The sequence below is a fragment of the Rattus norvegicus genome, chromosome 2, assembly GCF_036323735.1.
Source record: "Rattus norvegicus strain BN/NHsdMcwi chromosome 2, GRCr8, whole genome shotgun sequence".
NCBI classification, from domain to species: domain Eukaryota; kingdom Metazoa; phylum Chordata; class Mammalia; order Rodentia; family Muridae; genus Rattus; species Rattus norvegicus.
The window spans coordinates 7,245,197-7,268,160 of NC_086020.1; the positions used below are offsets into that span (position 1 = coordinate 7,245,197).

The following is a 22,964-nucleotide window of genomic DNA, read 5'->3' on the forward strand; positions in this document are numbered from 1 at the left end:
CCCCAACATATAAAAAAGACACATGCTCCACTATGTTTTCATAGCAGCCTTCTTTATAATAGACAGAAGCTGGAAAGAACCCAGATGCCCTTCAACAGAGGGATCGATACAGAAAATGTGGTACATCTATACAATGGAATATTACTCAGCTATCAAAAACAATGACTTTACAAAATTCATAGGCAAACGGATGTAACTGGAAAATATCATCCTGAGTAAGGTAACCCAATCACAGAAAAACACACGTGGTATGCACTCATTGATAAGTGGATATTAGCCCAAATGCTCGAATTACCCTAGATGCACAGAACACATGAAATTCAAGAAGGATGACCAAAATGCGAATGTTTCACTCCTTCTTTAAAAGGGGAACAAGAATACCCTTGGGAGGGAATAGGGAGGCAAAGTTTAGAACAGAGGCAGAAGGAACACCCATTCAGAGCCTGCCCCACATGTGGCCCATACATATACAGCCACCAAACTAGATAAGATGGATGAAGCAAAGAAGTGCAGGCTGACAGGAACTGGATGTAGAGCTCTCCTGAGAGACACAGTCAGAATATGGCAATACATAGGCGAATGCCAGCAGCAAACCACTGAACTGAGAACGGGACCCTCACTGAAGGAAACAGAGAAAGGACTGAAAGAGTTTGAAGGGGCTTGAGACCCCATATGAACAACAATGCCAACCAACCAGAGCTTCCAGGGACTAAGCCACTACCCAAAGACTATACATGGACTGACCCTGGACTCTGACCTCATAGGTAGCAATGAATGGCCTAGTAAGAGCACCAGTGGAAGGGGAAGCCCTTGGTCCTGCTAAGACTGAACCCCCAGTGAACGTGATTGTTGGGGGAGGGCCGTAATGGGGGGAGGATGGGGAGGAGAACAACCATATAGAAGGGGTGGGGGAGTGGTTAGGGGGATGTTGGCTCGGAAACCGGGAAATGGAATAACAATTGTAATGTAAATAAGAAATACCCATGTCAATATAGATGAAGGGAAGAAAAAAAAAGCAAAGGTAATTTCCCCAAATTCTTCAGGTAATATTTCAAAATTTGGTTTCTCTCAAATACTATGAAAAACTTTTATTGTATTGATTATTATTATATAATATATTGAATAATACCTTGTATTAAGTCAGAATACATACTCATAAAATTCAAAGTACACAGTATATAAATAAAAATGTTTCAAGAAATACAAGTTTATTGAAACTGTTGCTGTAAAATTATAAAAAATGGTTTTCTTTTATCCCCACTAGATCCGGCACCACCATGCCCCAAGATATCTAGTAGATATCTTGGCAGAAGCACACATTCCAACTCTGTGGGGTCCCAGTGTCTCTGCTGCCACACACTCCCAAAGTCAAATCACCACAAGAAAGAACACGCAACCCAATAACCTTTGATCCAATTGATAAGATATAATTGCCCACCTAACATACAAAGCTCTGCACTCATCCATCCCTTAAAAACATTCATAACAACCTGTTAAGGTACAGCATGAAATCTTAACGGCAGCCTCCATGTTCTCCTGCAGCTACTCTGCTGTCCCTCAGGTCTCCTCTCTCCTTCCACTCCAGTCTCCTCCTCTTTCCTCAAACTTCTCTCCCGCCCATCCTTCCTTCTCATCCAATGAGAGGCCTCCTTCTATCTTGTACCTGCCTCACCTGTATATTGACGTCATCCCACAGGAACTACTCCATTTGCTCTGAATATTCACATTGTTAATGTCCCTCCATATTAGCACAGATAGGCTCGCTTCATTAATTTAATGAGTGCACAATGTTCCAAAGCATGGCTATGTTATATTTATTAATAAGATGATCCTAAAATTTCCATATTAGTGATACTGCAGCAAGCTTTTCCTATCAAATATTTGTGCAATTATATCCACAGAGTAGCTAACAGAGTATATTTGTTAGTTCAAAGGACATACTTATTATTTTGTCTGGAAAATGATGCTCTTTACATTTTAAGAATAAATGAGAATAATGACAATCATGTAGAAACCACTAAAGTAGAATTGAATGTAAATTATCAAATTTTGAATAAAGAACAAAATAAAATAATAAGAATGTAAGAAACGTTTGAGTTTGTCTAGAGTAAATTTAACTTTACATACCTCAATTTCTCCCAAGTGCAAGGGTCCTCCAGAATCTGAAGAGGAATGGATATATCTAGTTACTAAATGAATCTTGATAGTTTTGTGGTAAACATATACAGATTCTACAAATGAAGACAAGTCTTACGGTAGCAGCGAATGTCCATTGCATGATATTCCCCCTTGTGGTAGAAAATGACCACTTCTCTGCCATGGACAACAGCTGTCATTCTCTCTGACCTCCTAATGTCCTCTTCTCTGCCAACACAGACCGTCTTCTGTTCCTCATCCTGTTCAGAGATTTCAGGGTCCATGCTATTTAGCAAAGAGAGGAAGGGATGGGAGGAAAGCTCAACATATGTTTACCTCAGACATAACCTTCCAAACCAAAATGAAATGACTGTAAAGTTTTGAAGCAATCCTAGGTTTTATTTCATTTCTTTTTTTTTTTTAATCCCCTTTTAAAAAGCTATTTTATATGTATAGGTATGTATATTATTTTATGTGTATGCCTGCATGTATGTTTGTGTACCACATGTTCATACTTGGCTGGTGCTTGAGGAGGCCAGAAGACAGTATCAGAGCCCTGGGTCTGGAGGTACAGAGGAATGAAGGAACCATGTGGGGCTGGAAATCAAACCTGGGTCCTCTGGAAGAATAGCCAGTGCTCTTAAACCACTAGGCCATTGCTGTAGCCCCTTTTGGTTTGATCTTAGCGATTTTATACTTGTGTGAACTTGTTCCAGTATGAGGTTTACAACCTGCTTTATGCAAGATAGAGAATTACATATGGAAAAGGAAATGAAGTAGGAAATAATGCCCCGCACTACTGCAGGAAACTGTTATTAAACACACTAAGAGGTACCTGTGAAGTGCTCCTACTACTAACAATATACAGAAAAGCACATGTTAACTTCAAGTCCTCCAACTGTGTGAAGGTGACACCCACAATCAACCTTCTAAACTACACTGATACTGTCGCATACATAAGGAGTTAGCACACCTTTTACCTGACCAAACAGGAAGCTATATCATATTGGATATCTCAGCCTGAGGTTAACATTTTGTGTGTATATGCCCACATATCCAACTTGTTTAAAGGAGAATCTGGACCTAGATTATATGGCTCCAATATAATAAACCTTAAAATGTTAGGAAGGAAAAACTCTGACTCATTTAAAAGCAAGTAAAACAGAGTTTAAAAACAGAAAACATTTACTTAGGAATAAAATATTACTGAGTTTATTAGAAGGAGCTTTAGAAAAGGGAATTCATCAGCTACTGTAACAATGGGGACAGCTAAACCAGGTACAAGATAGGATAGCATCATAAGCCTGGGCTCTAAAACATGCATGAATGGAAGAAGAAATGTGTCCTGATGTGGTTCAGAGAAGCAAGAGCTTTCTTTCATTCAGTGTATAAACTTTACACAAACTAAGTTTAGGAAGTACTCTGAAATTCAGTCAACCCTTGTTCAACCTAGTTGGGCTGGGATGCAGCTCGGTGGTAAAGAATGGGATGACTAGCATACGCCACAAGTTCTATCCCTACCATGTGGATTGGGGTGGAAGGCTTAACTTAGCATTTAACTGTTGTGATGGTTTGAATAGGAATGGTACCCATAGAATCATGTGTTTAAATGCTTGGCCCATAAGGGAGTGGTACTAATAGGAGGTGTGTCCTTGTCAGAGGAAGTGTGTTACTGTGGAGGTGGGCTTTGAGGTCTCACACATGGTCAGGCTCGGCCTAAGGTGGGAGTCCCTTCTTGTTGCTTGTAGATGAAGATATAGAAGTCTCAGCTCCTTTTCAAGCATTGCATGCTGCCATGTTTCCCACCATGATAATGGACTAAACTTCTGAACTACATGTAAGCTAGCCCCAATTAAATATTTTCTTTTGTAAGAGTTGCTGTGGTCACAGTGTCTCTGAACAGCATTAAAACCCAAACTAAGACAATTGTTAAATGAAAACTAAGATATATGGTATTTTAAAAAACTATTCCACAATAGAATAGCAAAAATAATTTTAATAAAAAAAAGTGAGGGGCCAGTTGTGGTAGCATACATTTTTAATCCCAGCACTCTGAGGCTGTGACGGGCAGATCTCTGAGTTCAAGGCTAGACTGAACTCTATATAGTGAGTCTCAGACCAGTCAGGGAATATATAGTGAGAATCTGTCTTAAAAGAAAAGGGTAAAGGGGATATTACTATCATTGGGGGTGGTGGTGGTAGGTGGTGGTGATTATTTGTGTCTGAGAGGAAGCTGGAACTTCCTATTTCTCTAGTCACCTGGTTTTGCTTGATTTGGTCAAATATACAAATTCCTAATGGGAACATTACCTTCAAAGCTGGATCTACAGCCTTATCAGATTCCATGGAAAGAACACAAAACCAAAATGATAAGAAAACAAAGAAACAAGCAAGTAAAGAAAAGGGAACTAGGCTGAAGTAAAAGTAAAGAAATCTTATTAAATTTGTCACACATACACCCCCACAAAAATAAGATGCAGAATATATGAAGAACTCCTATGGACACAGTAAGAAATGCCAAAAAAAAGCAAAGAGAAAACATAGAGAAGACATGACCAAAGAGTTCACAGATGAAGAACTCCTCCTGGCCAATGGTCACATGTGAATATGTTCATCTCATCAGGAAAATGAAAGAAAATGAAAAGCAAGCCCCAAACTAGAATATTTTTTGCTAGAATAGAGCAGCAAAAGATGATAGAAGACTGGCAAGAATGTGGCATGACCCCTTGTGATGACATAAGCTAATGCTGATGCAGCATGGCATCCCCCAGGAAAGCAGAACAGTCTCGACCTTATACGCCACTGAGGACTGTTGGAAGAATGACTACACCAACAAAGGACAGGAAACAACACAGACCATTAGTAGCAAGATGAATAATTTGTATATCCATCCAATGGAATGTTGTATAGCTGTAGAAATAGACTCATTTTAAAATGTGAAAAGCTTTCAGTTTTTAATCATGTGCAAAAGCACATAAAACCAAATGTTATTCATGAATACATGCTCTTAAAATATTTTCATTACTATTTTATTAGTCTTGATATTTTGCCTACATGTATGTCTGTACACCGTGTGCATGTCAGGTGGTTAGGTGCCACAGAAGGCTGGAAGAGGGCATTAGATCCCCTAGAACTGGAGTTACAGTTTAAAATTTGACATGCGGGTGCTGGGAATCAAGTCTATGTCCTCTGGAAGAGCTGCAAGTGCTCTTAACTGCTGAACCATCTCACCAGCCCCTATGAATACATTTACAGGATAAACAAAAGAAAAAAGCAAGAATAAAAACATACTCTTAAAAGCCTCAAAAATGTTAATTCTTATATTTAAAATTATTCTTTGTAGTATTTAAGTTGAATACTACTTTATGCCTTTGTTGCAAAGTCAAGAAAAATAGAGGTTTGTATTAGAGCATTTACCTGCACATAGATCAAGAATCAACTCTTTTAGACTTTTGTGTATCTTATATCAAAACTTAGTACTAGATTAGAAGTTAACCACCCACAACACACACCAAAAGCTAACAAAAGTCCAATAAATGTAGACTAACTCTTAAAGTCAACCACTCCTGACAAGCAAACAAATAAAAGCAAATACAAACTTCCCTCAAATTTCAGTGTTTGCACATAGGACGTTTAGAACTTGAAGGGGCTGATAAGAAAGGAACAGAGAGGCTCTGTCTACTGATAACAGTTTCAGAGAATTATGATTATAGCCTTGTACATGCTTAGGAAAGTGTTCCTTATCAAATAATAGTTTACTTTTTTTAGTTAAAATTAACACCCATATTGTTCTTAATTAAATACTGCAAATATCACAATCCCTTCAGACAATGAGTTCATGTGTTCATCTTTAAGAATTTAAATTTTCTTACTCTGATAAAAACTGTTCAGGCATCGCTAATGCTAATATGCCTACATATAGTTCCTGTATTTAAAAAAAAATAGAATCTTTTTAAAAAGTGTAGCTTTTTTACACTGACATAAAATTGTATGTATTTACAGAATATAACCTAACATACACATACACCGTGGAACGACTAAATCTAGGTTATTGAAAAGTGAGTTGCCATACATAATTAACATATTGTGATAAGAATAATTTACATGCATTCAAGCATTTTAAGTTTTTCAAGAATACAATACTATTAACCTTAGTCACCATGTGTGCAATAGAGCTAAGATAAACTGATTCCTTTAAATAAATAAAAGTATAAAATTAGACAACTACCCAATTTGAGGAATAAATGATTTCCTTCTGTTTTGTTGTTTAGGGTTGTAAGAAACCTAAAATTAGGTTTCTTAAAGTGAGAATTCCACATAAAACTACTACTTTTAGATAAGAGGATGGCCCCATCAGTTTTAAACACCTTTCTAATGTAGATAATTCATTTTAAGTATAGTCACAAGAGACAAAAGACATGAAATTAAAGGTACTCACATTCACGTCACTCCTCTTGAGCAATGACTAAGGGGTTCTACACCAAGAGTGGGGACTTGGCCTGCACATTATCACAATGCTTATCTCCAGGGTGATATCCTTGCTTTTAGGCTCATGGAAGGGAAATGCCTTAGCCAGTAGCAGTTTGATGATACACATGACTAGCTACATTTGACTACTGCATGGACACTTTGCAGGTTAGGGTTAGGGTTAGGGTTAAAATGTTCATTACTCCTCACAAAATTAAATATCCGTAAACTCATGATATTTGGTGTAACTTTCGTTTGACTAGCAGCCAGCGATTTATTAAAAAAAAAAAAAAAAATGTGGCCTGAAAGAAAATCATCTTGAAAGCCACAAAAATCGTTCAGCAAAAATGTATAGAGAGCCTTTTATATTCCCAATGCATACAGGTATCAGAAAAGATGGTTGCAAATTTAAATCTAGGAATGCTAATGTACAAGATTGTGTTCACAAATATTTAAAGTAAAACACTTGCCCAATTTAATGAAGCCATGCAGCTGAGCAAATTAATGCCAATGTCTAATGTTAACGGTGACAAGGAGTTTCACCTGGGTCTGAATCCCGGACTGCTTCATAAGAGGCTTGTATCATACATAGGGTGTGCAGACGAAAAGCATGTTAATGCCATTACCTCTACTAATATACAGTTTGGTGCAACCACAGGAAACGCAAGATAGCCGCCCCCCCACCCCCCGTGGCTTTTGCAGTTCTAACACCAGCTTTATTGGCTAAGACAGCCTGCGCAGCTGCTAGACTGAGCGGCGCCAGGGACATCACTGCATCCAGCAGCAGTCCGGAAGGCCATCCCGGGAGAACTTTTTGGGGTGCGTGGGACATCAGAAGGATCAACTTTCATAATTTACGTGCACAGGTGCGGGAAAGCGTGTTTAAATGGCTGCAGATCCCGGTGGCGGCCCAACTGTCAAGGTGAAAAGTACACTGAAGCTCTTTCCGGAGGCCGAGCCATTACGGAACACCTCCCCGCGAGGGACCAAACGCTCCCAGCTCAGACACCCGAAGACACCGAACTGCGCCGACAGCCGGATGAAGTCCAGGCCCGGCCTCCGTACCACCGGAAGCAGCATACTAGGAAGCTCCGCCCCCCGCCCGCACCCATTTCCCGCACCGCGAGAACTCAACTTACAGTGCTGGGGTTCTCGCCCCGCCCTGTACACTATAGCTCCCCCACCCCTATCTTCTGCGTCGTGCGCCTGCGCGAGGCGGGGCTGGAGGGGCGGGGCAAGGGTCACGTACTAGGAAGTACTGTCTACCCCCAGTCTGGGGCCGCGTTTCTGGGATTTTCTAGCTCTGGCGGAGTTGGTTTGATGGTGACAGCCAACCTACCCTGCTCTTCCACCATAAGTGAGATCATTTCCTTTTTTTAAAGAACGATTATTGGTCTCACTCTAAATTTATTCAAATTTTAAATGCACTCAGCAATCTCATGCCTAAGAATGTACATTGTAAAAAATAAAGGCAGAAGAAGCCTCATGGCGCGCATAATCCACGTACAGGATTGTGTATAGTAACGAAATAATACCTAGACCGTAGGAAAACTTTACAGCTATATACTACTAAGCCAAAGGTCCAATTCCATACTATAATGAACACATCATACAGGTTCCCCTATTAATATGCTCTTTAATACAAATAACTTACTGTTTGAGATACAAATAGGATAAGTATCTATATATATTTAAGCTTTTAAAAATTAGTAGATTTAAGGGAAGATGGTGTGTTTTCATTTTCAATTTTTTAACTGCCTATTTCTCTTTTTGTATTACATTGAAAGCAACACAATAAGAATTCCTCATACTTGCTCAGAGGTGAAAACTAAACAGGTTTGCAAGTATTCTCTGTAAACTGGCACATGGCAAGCACTTGTAGAGCCAGCTACTGTTGGGGCTGAGGTGGATCACTTGAACCCAAGTGTTGGGCAACAGAGAGACCCCGGGAATTTTTTGATATTGTTGTTGGGGTTTTTTTGTTTTGTTTGTTTTGGTTTGGTTTTTGTTTTTTAAAAAGATCAGCAAGATGGTTCATGTAATAAGGGTACTTTTAAACCTGTCATCCTGAGTTGTAGCTCCAGAACCTATCTAATGATGAAGGAATTGACTCCACAAACTATACTGTAGCATGCATGTCCCTGCTCACACAGAATAATAAACATTTTTAAAAAGAAAAAAATCAATGGGGGCTGGAGAGATGGCTCAGAGGTTAAGAGCATTGTCTGCTCTTCTAGAGGTCCTGAGTTCAATTCCCAGCAACCACATAGTGGCTCACAACCATCTGTATTGAGATCTGATGCCCTCTTCTGGCCTGCAGGCATACATGCAATGCAGGCAGAAAGCTGTATGATGTATACATAATAAATAAAGGGGAGGGGGAGGGGCTAGGGGGATGTTGCCCCGGAAACCAGGAAAGGAAATAACACTCGAAATGTAAATAAGAAATACTCAAGTTAATAAAAAAAAAAAAGAAAGAAAGAAAAAAAAGATTGATTTATTAAAAAAAAAATCAATGATCCTTTGGTGCATTGCTCAGAACCTAGGCTTTAGGTTTGCCTAGCAATTAAAAACAAGAAACAACAACAACAAAAAAAAAACAACCAAACAAAAAACAAACACAACTTTGCCCAGTACACCAGATCAATGAAGTAAAAATTGTAGAAGGGATTCAATATATTTTTAACTTCCAAAGTGATTCTGCTGTGAACCCCAAATTGAACATTGAAGCCTGTATTTAACATACTAACAGTGATTTCAGTGTCCCAAAGGATTGGAGTTCTTGAGACTCAGGGATCTTGTTCACTTATCCTGGTGTGTTGCATACATATTTTTTCTTTCAGGACAAAGTTTTGCTGTGTTATCCAGGTTGGTCTCAGACTTGTGAGCTCAAGTGATTCTCTCAAAATTACCCTCCAAGGTCTCTGAAGTCACAGCACTTACAGGTGTGTGCACACAAATATCAAAATATTTACAAAATGAGCCCCAACAAATAAAACTCAGAGAATCCCCGAATAATAGTTCAATGCTAGTTTCCTTCATACTATTCTGTTCACTGTATAGTTTTAGGATAACCAGTGGTATTTTATAGAACAATGTTTGTCTTGGTTAGGGTTTTACTGCTGTGAACAGACACCACCACCAAGGCAACTCTTATAAAGAACACTTAACTGGGGCTGGCTTACAGGTTCAGAGGTTCAATCCATTATCATCAAGGCAGAACATGGCAGTATAGAGGCAGATGAGGGTTTGGAGAAGCTGAAAGTTTTACATCTTTCATCCAGAGGTAGACAGGAAAAGACTGACTTCCAGGGAGCTAAGACAAGGGTCTTAAAGGCCACACATTCAAAGACACACTTCTTCCAACAGGGCCACACCTACTCAAACAAAGCCACACCTCCTAATAGTGCCACTCCCTGGGTCAAGCATATTCAAACTACCGCAATCTTCCTTTTCACTATTTAGTTCAGTGGTAATTATCATTTTAAAACTATTTTTAAAAATGAAATATTTGCTTTATCTACCTGCAGTCCTGATTTCTGAAAATATTTATTTTATGTGTCCCTGTGTGTGTGTGTGACAACATGCATGTAGGTGCCCTGACAGGTAAGAGGAGGGCATTAGAGCCCTTGAAACTGGAATTACAAATGGTTGCAAGCTGCCATGTGTGTGCTGAGGACTGCACCTGAGTCCTCTGGATTAGTTCCTCTAGGAACCCTCTTGCACCCCCTCTCCAGCCCCTGTCCCCAGTTCTGTTTGTGACACATAAAGCACACATACAGCTTGTGTCACCAAATAATTAAATATGGATTTCAGTAAGTAACAAAAAGTTTTCTTTTGCATAACCTAATCTGACAATTTTAAAGGGATACATATTTTAAATACGTTGTCCTTCAATCTGTTTCCAACTCAACACTCCAGTAAACACACCTATATAAAGAGAAATTTTTCTATTATCTTTATGAAAGTATTAATATTAAATGCTTTGAAAGTTGTAATGGATAGTAGAATAAATTGCATCTCTCTACTTCTCAGATGCACACATATGAACATACAAAATCATGTGTGCACCATCATAATACACTAGGTAGTAGCACACCCCTTAAGTGTGTGTGAAAATCTTTACAACTGAGTAAAATTCACAACTCCTCTTGCTCCCTTTAATGCTGTCTATGGCCATCTTGAGGCACTTTCTACTTAGTGGGCATGATTTACGTGTTTTCACATCTCCATGGGTTTTTGTCTGTGGTTGTTGTTACTCTCCAGTGTTTCTAACTTTAGTTTACTAGTGACACCCAGTGGTGTTTGTGAAATCAGAACACAGTGACTTTTCCTCTGTATCCTGTATTCTGGGGGCAATTTCAAGGGTCTCTTCTAAACTTTGGGGAGTCCAAGCCCTCTGTACTGAGTAGCAGTCTGCTTTTAAACAGATTTTCCAGGTACCACACCCCTCCCCTTACAGAACTTTACCATCATTAGTTTTGTAAGCTGGTGAAGGCTAAGTTGAGTGCTACTATAAGATTTGAAGAATATTCACCAGACTGAATTTCCTACAAATGCAAAAGAAAATATTGAAGCTAGCTGTCTTGTGACACAAACTACACAGACACAAAAAATGAGGGTATTTGCCTTACTGTGTTACTTTCCTATTCTGTATAAAACACCAAGACCAAGCCAGGCTATAACACATTTAATTTGACTTACGGTTTTAGAAAGTTCATGATGCAGGAGCAAAGAGGTGGAGGTAGGAGGTGGTGAGCTTGTATCTTGACAGAGAGAGGGAGGAGGGGGCACTAGGAATCTCATCCGTCTTTTGAAACCTCAAAGCTCACCCTACTTCACAGTGATACACCTCCAACAAGACTACAATTCCTAATCCTTCCCAAGTGGTTCTAACAACCAGGGACCAAGTACTCAAATACATGAGCCTATGGGGGGATTCTCCTTCAGACCTCCACAGTATACTTCAATGCATCTTACGTCCTGTAATTCCCAAACCTTATCCCCACAGTTCACACGTAGCCAGGTACCATGACAGAAACAGTGGTGTTTACTCAGAATCTAATAAACTCACAGCCCTGCCTACAAGCTGATTATACAATTGTGGCTGAAAATGCAGTTTGTGCATCCCTAGACCAAAAGAGAAAAGCTTAGTAGGAGACCTTGGGAGTTACCCCTTCACCTGTCACAAGAATGAAAGACAGACACTACAGATTTAGAAGCACCACAAACCTGGGTCCCCAAGTAACTCCAGATAACAAAGATTACATGCTTCTCCATTTCTCACTCATGTTGCAATCCACCAACTTCTGTCAAACTGCAAAAGACATAAGATTTTGGTGAAAAAAAATGAACTTTTGTTGTACTGAGGGACCAGATTAGTTAGTTTTCTGCCTGCAATGACAAAATATTCAACAAAACAACATGGTGAGGAAGAGAAGAAGGGAAGAAGGAAAGGAAGGGAGGCAGAGGGGAAGGAAGGGTGAAGATGGAGGGAAGAGGGGAAGAAAGATGGCAGGAAAGACATGAGGAAGGAAGGCTCTCTTAACTCTGATTTCAGAAGGTGAATAATGCCACCAGGCGAGTGGACAATAAGCCTATGTGCAGAGGATGTTCCTCAGTATTTGGCAGATGGCAATCAGAGAGGAGGGGAATTCAGTGAGGGTCTCGTATTATGGCTTCATCAAGGGGTTCATCAACTTTTTAGGTCCTACCATCATGATCCCAGGATTTCAGGACTCTTTCTCAGAAACTTTCTTGTAGGTAGCCTCTACTAACCTGGTAGGTGGTTCTCAGTCTAATCAAATTGACAACGGAGTAATCACCATAGGGATTGAAAATTTGGGATTGTTGACTATTTGGCATAGTCTAATCTGATATCTCATAATTATATCCAATTCCATTATGTTCAAAATTAAAATATTAATTTTCAGCTTGGCAACTTCCAAAACATCAGCCAAGGGTGAAGCTAGTAAAATGAACTTTTTAGAAACACCCATCTCTGGTCACCTATGTAAAAGGGATATTATGCTAAGAACATCTTGGTCTCTACCATAAGCCTGGGGAAAGTCAAAATTGTTACATATGGAGACAGAGGGTACAAAGAAGTGCAAATTTGTGGATTCTGATAAAAATGCTGAGTGACAATTCTCTAGCAGACTTCCTTTAGCAAGCACATTGCACACATTTCTGTGCTTTCATTACTGGAGTTAAGAACACTCTCTAACCACTCATGAGACGGCTCCTTTGTCCCCTGATATCATCCTTACAGCTAAGCCAGAGCTAATGCTGTTCAATTCTACTTCTGAAAATACACTTGGGTTAACTGTCCCTCATTTTTCAGCTACTGACAGTACCTTGTAGGTATCATTGTCTTCTATTTCTGTTGCACTTTGAGAAGACCATACCAACTTTCTTTTCTGAGAGAACCAGCTGAGAATAGAAGGAAAGAGAACAATAAACATCTCAGTTGGGATGGGTTAAATATGTATTTAAAGAATCTTGCTAACAACCTCTGGAATTAAATTTACATATGCAAGTAGACATTCTTAACTGTGGTCCTTTTTTAAAGAACAAACCCCACTCTATCCTCTTTCGGGCATATATCCTGCATAAGAGAGCAACTACTCAGCCACATACATCAGAAGTGAGCAGGTGAAATATTTCTCATTCTTTCTGGTAAAATTTGTGACCTAACATTCTGCAATGAATACACAGCTCCCAGTAGGAGATGGAGAAACACAGGTTTCACCAGGGATTTGCACTAGTTCTGTAGCAAATCTTGAATACCAAGCCTGGCTTAACAAACGCACACAGAGCTAAGGAGTTTCAGTAAAGGACCTCTAAATGTAAGCTGCTGCTTCCTGACCTTGAGCAGTGCCCAGAATGCCTGCCATCTACACTCTTAGCAAATGAAGAAAGACCAAAAAAAGACAAAGACCTTAGGGACCAGGCACAGCTAAGATGAGACTATAGAAAGGCTGTCTTTCAGTAAGTATACTAGACTTTCAGACAACAGTGGGTAGAGTAACATGTGCTGCTATTAGAAGTAGTGATGTTAATATAACTCAGACTTCAGGTTTCCTCCATGTCTGGGCCCACTCTGAGGTCCTATCAGTCCCTAGTGTTTAGGGTGTATTTCCTGAACACAAAGGTATTTTCTACATCATAAAGTCAGGAAGATAGCCAGAATTCCTTCCTATTATCTAATTCTCAAGCTCAATTCTCAAACCCAAGACTATATTTAGATGCCATGTTTCTTTAAGATTAAATTAATGAACCAGCCAGGCAGGGACCTTGAAAACAAGCAGTTCTATTCTTGTCCTTGGTTAGATATGGTCTTTGTTCTGTCTTGGCTGGAAGCCAAAAATGCCGGAAGTGGTATTTCAGTGCTCTAGTTCCAAATCTGGTTGTCTGTTTGATTGCTTTTTAATTTTTTGTCTTCTTTCACACAGCTTGCTGGAAAGTGAACATGAGCAAGAGCAGTCCAGATGCCTACTCCTTGTGGTGCGGCTTTGCAGCTGGATCTTGGAGTTTTCAGGGTTGGAAAGAGTTGTAGCTATAGTTGTAGTAGTAATGATATAGTTGCTGGACCTTGTACATTCAAGCTGCTACCTTAATGTTATCTCCTTTTGTTCACAGTCCATCCAGAACCTAATTCCAACTATCTGGATTCCCATGACTACCTTCCAAGGCCAACCATCAGCCCTAAAGCCTTCCATACTCCAATTTCAATCCATCTCTTAAATCATTTCAGATTCAGCTCTTACAGCGAGTGTTAAAGGGATTAACAATCTTGGAGGCCGTTGGAGATGGACGTCCTCTCTCATGGACAGTTTCAGACTCTATCTTCTATTTTCCTGGTAACACTAGAAAGGGAAATATCACAACTGCACCTCCAGATTTAAAATACCATATGAAGAGGGTGAGATATTAGGACTTTATTGAGGCCTATCAAGGAAAGATATTTTCTTATGGTCAAAAGAATAGATTCTGAGTTCTACATTTGGTGTTGGGTAGAAACATTGAATTCTAATCTGCTCTGAAGATTAAAACATTACTTACTCCTGTCTCTTTGGTTAAAGTGAATTCAGCAGGGCCTGCCTGCCTACCACCTATCCAGAGGCTCACCTTACAGAACATCTGATAAGGTGGGAGGTATAACTATGTATTTAATGAAAAAGTATGCTTTTACTTCTCAGAAGTTCTTCTCCATGATCCTGCTTAGGTAGTTTCTGCCACACAGTACTGTTAAGCCTGCCGCTTTCCAAGTTCTAATTCAAAAGACAGTAGCTTTTTCTTTTCTTTCTTCCAGGTTATTTGCAGATGCTGGTCACAAGCCTAAATAACTTCTAAATTCATTTTTAAATTCTTTTATTAATAAAACTAGAAGCTCTGAAAGTGAAGCCTGATTTTGCAACAACACAAGCTATTCAGTGTTTTCTTAACATTTATGGCATGCAGCAGCAAACCACTGAACTGAGAATAGGTCCCCCGTTGAAGGAATCAGAGAAAGAACTGGAAGAGCTTGAAGGTGCTCGAGACCCCAAAAGTACAACAATGTCAAGCAACCAGAGCTTCCAGGGACTAAGCCACTACCTAAAGACTATACATGGACTGACCCTGGACTCTGTCCCCATAGGTAGCAATGAATATCCTAGTAAGAGCACCAGTGGAAGGGGAAGCCCTGGGTCCTGCTAAGACTGAACCCCCAGTGAACTAGACTATGCGGGGAGGGTGGCAATGGGGGGAGGTTTGGGAGGGGAACACCCACAAGGAAGGGGAGGGGGGAGGGTGATGTTTGTCCGGAAACCGGGAAAGGGAATAACACTTGAAATGTATATAAGAAATACTCAAGTTAATAAAAAAAAATAAAAAATAAAAAAAAGAAAAAAAAGAAAAAAAAAGAAAAAAAAACATTTATGGCATGAATAACTTCTCCCTCTCTTCTCCTTTTTGAGACAAGAACTTTTCTTATGCCCCTGCCTCTTAAGTAACTGAGATTTCAGGTGTGAGCTACTATGCTCAACAACGTTAACTGTTTTGATGCCCTTCAATTTGAATTTGTCTGATATTTCCTCCTGATTGGCTAACAAAGATAAGCTTTGAGCCCTTTGTCCTTTCTCACCTCATTAGAGTTTGCCTCATTGTACAACGACATTGTCATCGACCCTATCAGACTACTATGAGACTCTATGGTTCTACACCCTAGGTCCCCAGTTAGGATAGTGTTTACCTGGCTATTTCTCTTCTTCTGATTTTAAAATCAGAATTTAAAACTAAATTGTTTTAAAACTAAATTGTTTAAAGTGGGAAGAAATAGAAATAATAGTGGTAGAATATCTTTGTAAAATCTGTGAAAGTAATGATTTAGTTTCAAGAGATTAGATTCATTGTCTCTTTTCCTTTTGCCATTTGCTTTTGAGTTTAGCCTAAGGGGAAGATGAATTTGAAATAAATGTAGTTCTGAGTTGGTAGGATATGTTTATATGCTTTAAAGAATATTCCCACTGTTTACTAAATGACTGGTATGCCCATGCCAGGGTGAGAGCTGATATTTTAGCAACAAGAGAATGTGCAGCTGGGTTGGTGAGATGGGTTAATTGTAAAGTCTGATGACTTGAATTCTGTATCTTCAACTTACATGGTGAAAGGAGAGAGCCAACTCCTGAAAGATGTCCTCTGTCTTCCAAAGATGGTTCATGGCACACTGTATAAGTGCCCACTTATAAACACACACACACACACACACACACACACACACACACACACACACACACACACGATCAGTATAAAAGAAAGATTTTTAAAAGGCTCATAAGATAAGTAGTTTCTTTAAATATACAGCATCATTTTTTAAGAGGTCAAAAGATTGTTTGAACAAAACAATAGAGTCAAGTGGATGGATTACCATTAGATTTGAGTTCAAAGGGAAAAGTTCAAGTTATACTGACACAGAGAACATGTAGTTGTGAACTGAGTATAAAAGTTATTAGTCATGGCTCAAGTAAGTGGACGACACCCAGAGGCCACCAACCAGCCATGGCTCACCTGCAGCAAGAGCCACTACAATGTGCTAGAATGTGGTTCACAGATGGGAGAGAAAGAGAGGTGGAACAGTTCGACTAAAATGAAGAGAAATGTGGCTGGAGACAAGAAGGTGGAGAGGAGTGGCCAGTAGTGGGTGACCTGCCCTGCCTCCAGGTTGGAGTCCCAGGCTGTGCTACCCTTAAGGGCTATATCTGGGTCTGTGGCCATGTAGCAGCAGGGGTCAGTGTCACTGAAGACTATGCAGATGTCCCTGTTCTGGACTGCTGCCAGAGACCATAGTAATATGCAGGGGCTGTGCAGAGATGACTCCATTCTCAGTGGCTACAGCACTCTGCAGAGCTGGCCTTGTACTTTGCCTGGGCAGCACAGTAAGGGATGCTCACTGAGGTGAGCTGGCCCCGTGCCTTGACAACTGCAGCACTGGGTAATATAACTGGGGCAGTGCTAGAAAGTTTGGCCCGGTGGTATGCGTATGGGAGAGCTGGGAGGCTGACCAGCTTAGCTACTACCCAGGCACAGATCCAGGCTATGGGTTGGATCAACATCTACCTTACCTAGGAACTGTTGGAGCCCTTGGAAGGACCAATCCTGCAGATCCAAAGCTGCAGAATCTCCTTGACACAGAGTACCTGCGGGGTAATCAGGAGAATCCAGTGTCAATGGTGTCACAGAAGCCAGAGGTTTCAAACCAGACCAATGACTTCGTTGCAATGAACATTTGCAAGTGAAGATATGTGGACAGTGTTGTTCTGTGCGACACCCTGTGTCACACTACAAATTCCACAAGATGTTTTCTATGCTTTGTTTTGTTTTGTTTATTTTGTTTTTTATTTTCTTTTTCGGGGAGTTGCAAGGGCAAATACGAAGGGACAGAGAGATGGGTGGGACTGGGATACATGATGTGAAACTCACAAAGAATCAATAAAACGTTTTAAAAACAGGTATTAAGAAAAATTCTTGCTACTTTCCTTAAGCACGATCATGCTTTTGGAGTTATGTAAGAATGTCTTAGCAGTTGTGTGCTCAGAGGCAGAGCAAAGTGTAATGAGATGAGCTCATGATGCCTGCGAGAGCTCGTCAGCTTATCCCTGTCACCAACGTGAACACAAAAGCAAACATAGCAAATGCTAACAACTGTTGCAATTCAGTGCTGAATGTGTGGGTGTTCTTTTGTATTACACTCTCAGTGTTTTGTATATTCTATAATAAAAAGCTTAAAAAAGAGGCAAAATCTCTTTAACCTAATGTTCCAAACATATGACTATGAAATTATTTCTCATAATAATGTCAGGGCCATAACATTATCACAGAGGAGTATACTGTAGAATGTTCTTGCATGGGGTAAGGTTTTGGTATCTACATTTTAAATACATAATAATATATTTATACCTAATATACTTGTATATGTATGTATTACTTATATATTATATATAATATATAAATATAGTAGATATTACAGTAATAGAAATGCTCAGTAAAAATAAAACGTTGGTTTAGAAATTCAAAATGTATCTTTAAAGTCAGTTGAATGCAGCTAACACAGTGGTCAGAATGGTAAAGCTAGAATCTTGCACATCGAATATCTAGTATTCATTACCCAGATCCTTTATTTAGTATTACCTCAAGTACAATGATGTAGATCAACTCTCCTGCCAGAAGCCCCAGGAAGGCCTGATATTTATCGTTCTTAAAAAGCATGTGCCCATAATGCAAATTTTGTCACATGTTCAAGTGAGCATGGTTGGTCCTGTGATCTTTGCTGGTCTTAAATAATATATGATGGTGTCTTTCTATTGGCTGCATTGAACTATATGTTGTTAAAAAGCCCTTGATTTTTGTGGGAGCAGAGACTCAGAATGAGACAGTCTAAGAAAGGGAAAGCTGAGAGGAAGAACACATGTTTCTGGTGATGTATTTTCTGTGACTGGATTCATTCAGCTCTTCCCAAAACCATTTTGTGTTCTTGGACTTCCTAATTTCAAGGGCTTTTATCTTACTCCGGTTGGAGAGGGCTTTTATTGTTAAACAACTCCTGAATGGTTATGAGGAAGATTCCTTCCATGAGAAGAAATGATTTGTATCCACTTCTTTATTCATCTGGCAGATGTGTGACTGCTTTGATCAGTAGGGCACAGAGACAACAATGCTGCCTGGGTTCTGAGGCAGTGGGACAGCATCTTACTGCTTCTGCTTTACCACTAGTATGCCGTCTTTGCATGTCTGGTAAGTCCGTCTCTCTTGAGGCCACTTGGAAGCACATGTGAGCACTCTAGTCAATAGGCTCCGATGAGCCCAGCTTTTGCGTATCGAAGGGGCTATTTGTACAAAGTTAGAAACTCTCGAGTGACTACAGACTCTTCCACTTCTTCCTTCCAAGACAAAGCTCCACACAGACAAGTACTTGGTCTGATCTCCAGCTCTACAGAATCCATGAACATAATCAAATAATGGTTATTTTATGCCATAAGGTTTGAAGTATTCTGTTACTCAGCACAGCATATGAATATGTTGATCCTGAATAAAACTAGCTTCTGCTAAAGGACAGGAAAGACATGGGAGTTAACAATGGGTCCCATAGACGCTGTGTCTGACCGCTGCTCTGTACTGTGAATGAGGTTTCTTTAACACGCTTAGATGGACACAAAGTCTCTTCTGACATTAATGGACATCTTTTAAGGCAAATAGAGCAAATTCCTCATAAATGCAGTTTGGCTATGGTCACAGGTCAAGCTCTAGATCATCCTTAAGCCCCTAAGGAGCGTCATAGTGTAATTTTGTGCCCATGTAATTCACACCAGCATTTCCTGGAAACTTAGACAGCTCCTGGAGCAGAAAACTGAGGAATGAACCATATCTTTGTCTAATTTAATAGATCCTTGGAATATTATGCAAAGGAAAAGTTTATCTATTGTAACAAAAACAAACCCCCACAAAATGCAGTAGCTTAAGGATGACATGTACAGTCTCATATGATCCTCGGTCTAGGCTGGCTTGCCTTTGTACCACAAGATTCCAAAACATCCAGATTGCATTCCTATTGGTGCTCTGTCATGTTCCAGAATGTTTCTTTTAAGCCTGAAAAGTGTAAGGAGAAACACCAAATCTAGGATTATCTAATTAAAACAAGATTTATTTTAGGGGTGGACTTTGTCTGGCTAGCTAATTGTTTCATTCTATATCAGCATTTTGGAGAGAAACCCTGAGCATGAGAAAGACAGGGTTTTTGTAGCTCAGGGGTAGGAGGTTTCTAAGGGGGGCAGAGTTGACTCACAAAATAGGCAGGGTTACAGGAACAGAACATAAGCATAACAAGTTAGTCATAATGATCTCCTAAAACAAAGACATTATTGCCATTCCTGGAACAGGAGATACAGAACAATTTGTAGTTAAGATTATAGGTGGGGCATAGCCCAGTCCTTAACAAACAGTAGTTCAGTCATAAACAGGCAAGAACCTTGTTTATCTTTACTGTAAGATGACTCAAGCATAGGTAAATGCAGTTTGGTTCTTCCGCTCCCTTGTCTGTGTGGATAAACCCGAGTCACTGTCCCACCATGAGTGGTGGCCAGTGGGAGAAAAAAAGCACATGGCAGAGCCCATGCCTGGAAAGCAAACGTTACTGTTACCACATTCCACAGCCCAGAACTGAGTCACTTGCTATATCTAGGAGCAAAGAGGACTTCGAGATGTGGTCTTTGGCTGAGCAGGCATGTATGGCTGAGCAGGGAAGAGTAGATTTGGTAGACTAAGTGATATGCTTCTTCATTTCCAGCAAGTGAGTTCTTTACTTGATTTGTTTAGAAGCTGAGATGATGAGAAATCCTGATGGTCATTGGTTGTTTGTCCAAAATATAATTTTGTTCTTTAGAACAAGTCAGGAATTGATGTTGTTTTGGTTTCGTTTACCCAACATCCTCCCTCCCAGCTTCTTCCTGATGGTGTGTATTGATGCAAAGGAAGGTTGCATCTTAAAAAAAAACACCCACAAAATTTTTCTACTATATTTTCAGATAACAGCAGCAAAGAGATAAGCTTTGCCACTTAAAAGCTGTCTGGACATGGACAGCTTATCTTTCTCTCCAGTTCCTTAAACTGGAGGTGATGATAAGATGTGCCTTCCAGCTTGTTGTGGGGTTTTCATGAGTTAGTGCTTGTGAAATGCCAAACACAATGCCTGTTTCATGGAAACCACTTAATAAATTATAACTATTTACAATACTATTAAAAACTAAAGTTGAAATATGTTAACATTTTCAAGTTTAACCCCTTCCCTAAACCAGTATAATGGTTAGCTGCATTTAATGTACTTATCCTGATGCCCACAGGTAAGTGTAGTTTTCACCCCTCATCAAAGAAGCTTCTTTTTGTAGCCATGACAGAAAGCTCTGCAGAGTAAAAATACAAGAAGAACTGACTGTGGGTGCCCAACACCAAGCAATGAATCTACAATGCAATCCTAACCCAAAGGAAGGGAAATGGAGAGGAGGGACTAGAAACATTGTAACAGCAGCAGACCAGGCCATTGGGCTTTTTATGTAACAGGGAGGCCACACTCAATATTCAACAATATTGTTGCCTAAACAGGATTTGAACATTGCAACAGCAATTGACCTGTGAATGAAGAAAATCTCACAGGGTCCTCCCCTAGATCAAGACCTAGAGAGGCTTATGAATAGTGGAGAGAGGTAATCAGCTTGCCCCGTGCCAAATGGTCAGCCCTAAAAACATCTAAGTTACACTAAATTGATTTGGGTTTTATTTTTACACTTTGAAAAATATATATGTAAAAATATTAATGAAAGAAAAAGATGTTATGAACTTGAGGAAGGTATATAAGGTAAATACAGTACACATATATAAACATTTTTAAAAATTCAAAAAAAATTTTTTTCAGCATGAACTGGGTGACTCAAAGTGAAGGTAGTCCAGAAATCCATTACAGGTGCCCAAGGGAAGAGCTGCATAGGGTGAACAATGAAGCAGAAAAGGAAATATTTAACAGAGAGATGTCTGCAAATCCTGGTGGAATATTTCCAATGACAGTATACTTGTGATGTTTTAGATTTGAAGTGTCTGTCTGTTAGAGCACCCAAAACCTTTCAGAAAAAGCTGTGAACATTGTGAGCAGGGTTTTCTGCTCTGTCAGCAGCACAGACAGGGGTAGAGCCTCCAACCTCCTTCACTTAGGGTTCAAAGAAGATCAGCTTTTGTTGTTGACAACTTTTTAGTTTTTGCCCCGGCCTTTTGGGGTTCCAAGCTGTGGTGGAACACAGAGTTGAACAAAGGCCAAAAGACTGATATCTTTAACCTTGTAACTCTGTCCTGGAAGCTGATGCTTCTGAAGACTTAACACTTTCTCCTTTATTCTGTGGCTGGAAACCTCTGGCTTCTCTTCTCTTTAACTCTCTGTGCTTTATTTTTACTTTATGAATCACTGCTTTATTTAACACTGGAGACTTAACTCTTTCTTACTGTTGTATGCTGAAACCCTGAAAACTTAATACTCAATGCTTAAATAAGCAATGGGGAAACTTAGCTCATTACCTCTCATTATTTGTGCTTACATAAGCAGTAATGTCTGTTTAGCAGTGGGGAATTAAGTAAAAGAATTTATTGGTAGACTGCCTTTCTCTGTCAAGCCAGCCCCAGCCCCCCCACCCCCTTCATCTTGGTGGCTAGGTGAGAAGCTCAGAGCTAATTAACTCTTTCAGAACCAGAGAGAAAAAGAATAAGAAAGACAACTCATCAGATAAAGGGGGAAACAGCCCCACCAACTTCCCTTATTGCTTTCAGTCTTCTTATAGCTAAAAAGCTCTCTGTGTAAGAAAAAAATTACCTCACAGATAGAATGTTAAAAGGGAAGTTACAGAAGAATATTAATAGCAAGTTCAAAGCAATAAGTTTCATACTGTAAGCTGTTACAAGTTCAAAGTAACAGTTTTTTACATGCCCTTGCACAGTGCACACCTGTGAATTCATCCTTGGACCTGAATGCTTTTCTTTGAACATAAATTTGTCCTAAACCTGTTTTTCTTTTTAGTGTAATTATGAGAGTTCATTGTATTTCTTATTATGAAGACTTTACTTACTATATGATGAGCAGGCACATTCTATTCTTGATTCTAATTTTATTACATCTTTCTAGCAAAAACAACTAAAGCCATCTCTTAAAACTTTCTTCATAAAATTACTTGAATCAAATCGAGAATTCTATAAAAATCATTAATTCATCTAAACAGTATTAATTCATGAAAGTTCATCTTTATGTTGATCTGCAGGAAGTCTGCTCAATATGGTGGGCTGATGCCCAG

General features: G+C 39.6%; 1 protein-coding gene across 9 annotated transcripts in view; it reads right to left on the bottom strand.

The window, feature by feature from the left end:
- Rfesd (Rieske (Fe-S) domain containing) overlaps nt 1–9,198 on the bottom strand; it is a 34,006-nt gene extending 24,808 nt beyond the window's left edge. For 2 of the 9 annotated variants that reach the window (XR_005500308.2, XR_005500309.2), the window contains exons 1-3: nt 7,147–7,647; nt 2,255–2,396; nt 2,128–2,162 (exon numbers count right to left, since the gene is read on the bottom strand). Coding sequence is in view for 7 of the 9 variants with exons in the window: in XM_039102503.2 (XP_038958431.1) it covers nt 2,128–2,162; nt 2,255–2,396; nt 7,147–7,173 (204 nt within the window). In the remaining 2 variants the exon portion in view is untranslated. Of the gene's footprint in view, nt 1–2,127; nt 2,163–2,254; nt 2,433–6,574; nt 7,705–7,742 lie in introns of those variants that run through there. The other 7 variants (XM_039102505.2, XM_006231706.5, XM_006231709.4 and 4 more) reach the window with 7 other exon arrangements.
- Between the last annotated feature and the right edge of the window lie 13,766 nt (nt 9,199–22,964).